Genomic DNA, 6507 nt, shown 5'->3' on the forward strand with positions numbered 1-6507 from the left:
TCTCTATCACTTAGGTGTATTTCCTCCTGTTGTTGAATGCAGATTATGCCAGTTTCCGTCAGTCCGTCCAAGCAGCCAGCCAGCAAGGTGACCTGACAGCATCGTCCCTGCTGCTCTTGCTGCCTGCCAGAGGTGGCCTTGCCTCCAGTCACCGCTACTCCAGCACCAAAACACAGGATGCGCTCCGTGGCGCGGGCATGAAGCAGACGCCAGTGACGCCTGGCCAGGAATACTACCACTCCTACTTCCTGCGCCTTGTCATGCACGGTGCGCTGCCAGCAACGGCTGCGTCAAAGCCTCTTCTCGAGAACCCAACTGTGGATGTGTAAACATGATGTTACGGAATTACAGCCTTACTATGCCCCGGGACCGGGACGCTGGAACACAAAGGACAAGTATTTGTTTACCTTAGGTATGGAAATTATTCACATACTTGAACTAAGACACGACAAAAAAACATTGACTTCAACTCAAAGGGAGGAACAGACAAGACGCAAGATCCACAGACTCACGCCGCTGATGCTTATATCACATGTGCACGCGAGACCAGAGACAGTTTGGAGAATGTCATCGCACAGGAAAACACTAAAATCACCGTCCTGCAAAAATGGACATGGCCATATATGGATTGAGATACATGTATTGGTCATCAAGAATAGTTTTTTTTGCAGATGCTAGGAATACATTGGTTCATAACTGTCTAAACTTGAGTGCAATCATATGCACAGAGTATATATGATAAGGTTTCGTAGAATTTTTAACAAATCAGAGAAAACGTTACGCATACATGTACAGCTTGTTCAAATGATCGTTGTACGATCTAAATGCACTGAAACGTTTCTATTGCAGTTTGCAGCATCGGACTTTAGTTTTGATGATTTCGAATAGGGCACACTGATATACATACAGTCATGCCTGCTGGATGCTTATACATAATTATACTTGCTGTGGTATTACACAGTATAGCTCTTACACACAGTGTAGTACCAAGCCAAGGAAGCAGATCAGTACGTATCATTGCCCGGCTAAAGATTTACACTGTTGAAAAATCACGGCTGGCCCGTGTCTAACCAAAACACGATCTTTGATTTGCACAATTTACTCACACTTTATTTTTGAAGCTTTCTCGCCTTTGTTTTATGATGCGCAGCAACTCATGGACTTTTTTAGCCAGTTTTGTACACACACACATGTACGTGTGTGTGTGTGTATGTTTGTATGTATGTGTGTGTGTGTGTGTGTGTGTGTGTGTGTGTGTGTGTGTGTGTGTGTGTGTCATGTACTTTATCCCTCATGATGCCCTCGTGGGTGAAAATTTGGAAAACAATCGTTGTACGTAGTGTAGGACTGTTCGTGTGTTGTGGATCGGAGGTGGAGTGGATACAATCTACATGTACTAACTTTAGTTAGGCATACTCTACTGCTAGTTGCTGCATGCATGCACATGTACACGTGCATAATCTGCAAACAAGAATCAGCACCTGGCCAAGGCTTCTAGTTTTTGGTTTTGATCAGTCAGACTTACTTGCATACATGGACTGGTGACTTTGGAAATAATTCGACTGACTTATAGTACTACTGTGAGGGGCACCTAGAAAGTTAGATAGGAACCGTGTTTAGATAGGGACTGTTAGGGCAGGGGTAGATCTACCTAAGGGGGCCGGGCCGGGGGGGGGGGGGGGAGGAGGTACCCTGCAGAAGAGATACCTGTGCACTGACTGGGTCTACACTCCGACTACCGACTACTGATAACGTTAGTACAAGAAGTACAAGAAGTAGTATGATACTGAGCTCTAGCTTGTGCGTACTGTAGTATTGCTAATACAACAATAGTGCCGGGGTCCATTGTCATAAGGCTTTTGCCTGTTTTGATTCCCACTATAAATAAAGTATTCAACAACAACAACAACAACAACAACAACAAAATAGCTATGGCTATCGTGAGAATAAAGATTTTAAAACAACAACAACAAATACATAGTCACCATGGTCACTGCATTGCACAAATATTAATTATTTTAATTTCTTGTTTTGTCTCCAACTGCACTGCGCATGCTGCACTGGAAAAACAAATGTCAACCACAAATGCAGGGTCAGCACTGGACGACAGCTAGCTAGCAGCGAGTCGTAAAAGCCCTTGCTTTTACGACTCCCTGGCCGTGAGCTAGCAAGGAGTCCGAGTCGTAACATACCGATATTTTACGACTCCTTGGGCAACAGCGAACTCTGCAGCCTGCTTACAATGACACTTAAAGGGGAAGTTAAAGGGGAAGTATACCCTAAAATCAAATTTTCACCAGTTGTAGTCTTCTGGGTGCTGAGTCGAATGGTCTTGGTCCGAGGAAGCTGCGACGCTCCCTTCCTACTTGAATCCCAATCGAACTCGCGCACTTCCACCGAAACTGGGTGACTGCGCCCTACTAGATGGGGATTTGTATGCAAAATGTCACTAAAAGCGCCATTTCGTTCTTATAAAAGCACGGATGACCGCGATTGGCCCATATGTTGTAGTCTTTTGGACGCTGAATCGACTGGTTTTGGTCCGAAAAGGCTGCGATGCAGCATTCCTCCTTTATTCCCAATCGAACATGGTTGAACAAGCGGTCACGTGCTCCTGCGTACACCAGTCACCTGGTCACCGTGCCTGCAGGGTACAACTTACTAGCCTGTTTGACCTTTTTTGGGTGCAGTCCTGTCACTCGAGTTGAACTCGAGTTGAACCTTGGTGTGAAATTTGTCACCTGCTGGCGCGGTGACCAGGTGATTTGGGCACCCAGGAGCACGTGACCGCTTGTTCAACCATGTTCGATTGGGAATAAAGGAGGAACGCTGCATCGCAGCCTTTTCGGACCAAAACCAGTCGACTCAGCGTCCACAAGACTACAACATATGGGCCAATCGCGGTCATCCGTGCTTTTATAAGAACGAAATGGCGCTTTTAGTGACATTTTGCATACAAATCCCCATCTAGTAGGGCGCAGTCACCCAGTTTCGGTGGAAGTGCGCGAGTTCGATTGGGATTCAAGTAGGAAGGGAGCGTCGCAGCTTCCTCGGACCAAGACCATTCGACTCAGCGCCCAGAAGACTACAACTGGTGAAAATTTGATTTTAGGGTATACTTCCCCTTTAAGGCAAAAATTAAAATTTCACCAGTTGTAGTCTTCGGGGTGCTGAGTCGAATGGTCTTGGTCCGAGAAAGCTGAGACGCTCCCTTCCTACTTGAATCCCAATCGAACTCGCGCACTTCCACCCAAACTGGGTGACTGCGCCCTACTAGATGGGGATTTGTATGCAAAATGTCACTAAAAGCGCCGTTTCGTTCTTATAAAAGCACGGATGACCGCGATTGGCCCATATGTTGTAGTCTTTTGGACGCTGAGTCGACTGGTTTTGGTCCGAAAAGGCTGCGATGCAGCGTTCCTCCTTTATTCCCAATCGAACATGGCTGAACAAGCGGTCGCGTGCTCCTGCGTACACCAGTCGGCTGGTCACCGTGCCTGCAGGGTACAACTTACTAGCCTGTTTGACCTTTTTTGGGTGCAGTCCTGTCACTCGAGTTGAACTCAAGTTGAATCTTGGTGTGAAAGTTGTCGCCTGCTGGCGTGGTGACCAGGTGATTTGGGCACCCAGGAGCACGTGACCGCTTGTTCAGCCATGTTCGATTGGGAATAAAGGAGGAACGCTGCATCGCAGCCTTTTCGGACCAAAACCAGGCGACTCAGCGTCCAAAAGACTGCAACATATGGGCCAATCGCGGTCATCCGTGCTTTTATAAGAACGAAACGGCGCTTTTAGTGACATTTTGCATACAAATCCCCATCTAGTAGGGCGCAGTCACCCAGTTTCGGTGGAAGTGCGCGAGTTCGATTGGGATTCAAGTAGGAAGGGAGCGTCTCAGCTTCCTCGGACCAAGACCATTCGACTCAGCACCCCGAAGACTACAACTGGTGAAATTTTAATTTTTGCCTTAACTTCCCCTTTAAGGTGGCAGTCTGGGTTCGCGGCCCGACCGCATGAACACAGCCGTAACTTCCATAATAATTGATGAATTTTGCTCAAATCTTGACCACATACCCAGTGTATTTCACTAAGTCCAATGAAGTATAAATCAAGCTCACACATGGGAATCCGCAGGCACAATAGTCAAATCTGCGATTATGCCGTACCACCAATACCTTAGACGCAATATGCAAACGCAGAAAGAAGCTGGGTAGAAACTGAGTGCTCCACAGGATTTCCTTCACATATACCTAGGTGCTAAGTGGAGCGGAATTTTGAAATCATATTCAGAACAAAGTACTCAAGCTGTCAAACAAAAATCATGCAATCGCGCAAAATTTAGGCCCTCGATCAGTAGCACTTTACTCAAAGCTACTAGACAAATATAAAAATCCATGACACTTAGCACCTTGATAAATGCTCACAGTTTCCAAAAATGTATGGTTTATGGGGTCTGTGACTTACAGGTTCTTTGCTACGCTGTCTAAGAGGTACGGGACTCAGTGGAAAATGGAGAAAAAAAGTGCTCTGTGCAAGTACAGATGGAGGTATGTCTGTCCAACTAGAACTTACTAGAACTTAGTCGAAGCCACCAGCTTCATATGTCAAACCTTCTTCCTCTTGCTGCTCATCCTGGATGCCCTTCCTGATCCTCCTTCGCTTCTTTCGTGACCTCTTCCCTTCTTCTGACTTCTTTCTGGCAGCATGTGCCTGTCTCTCACGGTCTAGCAGCTTGATGAGACGTGTCGTATGGTATCCAGTAGGGAGGCCCATCTCGTCCAGAACGCGTTTCACTGCCACACCTCCATCATTGAACCAGGCCACGGCCAGGTAGACGCACATCTGGACAGTGGGAGCGGATGCAAAGCCTGTCTTTGGACACAACTGCCACACGAGTCCATTGAACGCTTCGTTGCGATTCTGCGTAGCACCCTTCTGGCAGCGCTCGAGCAAACTCCGGTCGGACAACCGAATGTAGACCGGCTTCAGTTCCTTCCATACTGCCTCTGGCAGGATATTGTGGTGGGCGTAGACATCACCACCTGCCTGTTGCTGCTGCCATCTACACCAGCTGTTAATTCCAGGCGGACAATACTGGTGCTGAGGTTTACTGTCGCTGGATGCACGATGCATGAGGGATGCCCATATGGCCCTGGCCATGGCTTGCAAGTCTCCGCTGTTGTTCCGCACAGCCATGCCATAGTAGGCTTGCAGCTTGTTGATCATGGCATCCGTGAGGCGACCACGTCCGCCTATAGTGCGCCCATCAGCAAGCTTCTTGCCCGCAAGGTTTTTCTTCAGCTTTCTTAGGCTGGTACCGATGCGTTTTTGAACGTGGCCGACACATTCCTCCTTGACTACAGGCACCTCGGGCCCATACGGACAAGCGTCACGCACAGCCTTAAAACTCTTGGTATCTCCATCACCAATGTAGGTGGTGTACCTCAGCTTGCGGCTCTCAAAGGACCTGGCCCACAGAGTCTTGGCGGCTGCACTCTCCATGGCAGGAGCTGATACAGTGGTGTTGACTGAGGAATCGTGTTCGGCAATCTGTCGATCATAGTCATCTTTGGTTAGCTCTCCCTTCTCTTTTCTAGACGCCAAGTGCGTGCACTTGTGGCAAAACTTTGAAAGCACTTCGCAGTCCACCACTTTGCCGACATCATATGCAATTATAGTGAAGGCTCCGAAGAGCGATGCGAATCCTCGGCGCATCCAGGTACCGTCATAGGAAGCAGCGATATCGCTACCCCCATCTGCTGCGGACACTGCTTTCTCAGCTGCCTCAGTCATGCTACGCTCAGCGACGCTCTTGGACGCGGAATGCAGGCCTTTAGCATGGCTGTAAAATGTCGACCGACTCATAGGTGATGGCATATTCAGTGCACCCGCCAGCTTTACCATTGATTGACGTCCACGGCCAATCAGTCGCATTCCGAATACTGCTCGTCTGTGCACCTCCCAGACCCGATTGAACTTCTTGGACATAAATTCGCTTGCTATGTCGCCGCAGTTAACACAGGAAAGCTCCAGGCATGATGCAAGGCCTCCCCGTTGCGATTCGCTGATCGTGACTGCGCCATTACAGCCACTGCAACAAACTGCAGCTGACAAAAGCTGCTGAAGGCACTCGAGATCAATCAGGCGAAATCCATGCGCCCCTTCCTCACACTCTTCATCCAAGTCACTGTCGGAGGAACTGCTGTCGACTTCACCGCCACTTCCATCACTATCGCTGCTTGAAGACGTGGCTTCAGCTGACACTTCAAGGTCGTCATCAGACAGTGGCAAGTCAGGAATTTGTTCTGCAGGCGAAATTTTACCAGAGGGAGCCTTCGGCGCCTGAGACACTCCATAGAACGTTCTTTTCCTTTTCTTAGATCGTCCGGGCTTTCCCTTGGCTCTAGACTTCCCCATAGTAGCCAACGAAGGGGTTAGCTCCAAGAAACAATTACTCCAAAACAATTACTCAAAAGTAACTAGTTTCAACAGCAGAGCGATCAGCTG

The 6507-nt window shown here is 48.3% G+C and overlaps 1 protein-coding gene across 3 annotated transcripts in view; it reads left to right on the forward strand.

The window, feature by feature from the left end:
- Nucleotides 1-1344, forward strand: part of LOC135817880 (carboxylic acid reductase-like) — a 28454-nt gene extending 27110 nt beyond the window's left edge. For all 3 annotated transcript variants that reach the window (XM_065331163.1, XM_065331164.1, XM_065331165.1), the window contains one exon: nucleotides 43-1344. In XM_065331163.1, coding sequence (XP_065187235.1) covers nucleotides 43-329 — 287 coding nt within the window. In that variant the 3' untranslated portion in view covers nucleotides 330-1344. The remainder of the gene's footprint in view (nucleotides 1-42) is intronic.
- Nucleotides 1345-6507: the final 5163 nt, after the last annotated feature.

The sequence above is a fragment of the Sycon ciliatum genome, chromosome 5, assembly GCF_964019385.1.
Source record: "Sycon ciliatum chromosome 5, ocSycCili1.1, whole genome shotgun sequence".
Lineage (NCBI taxonomy): Eukaryota > Metazoa > Porifera > Calcarea > Leucosolenida > Sycettidae > Sycon > Sycon ciliatum.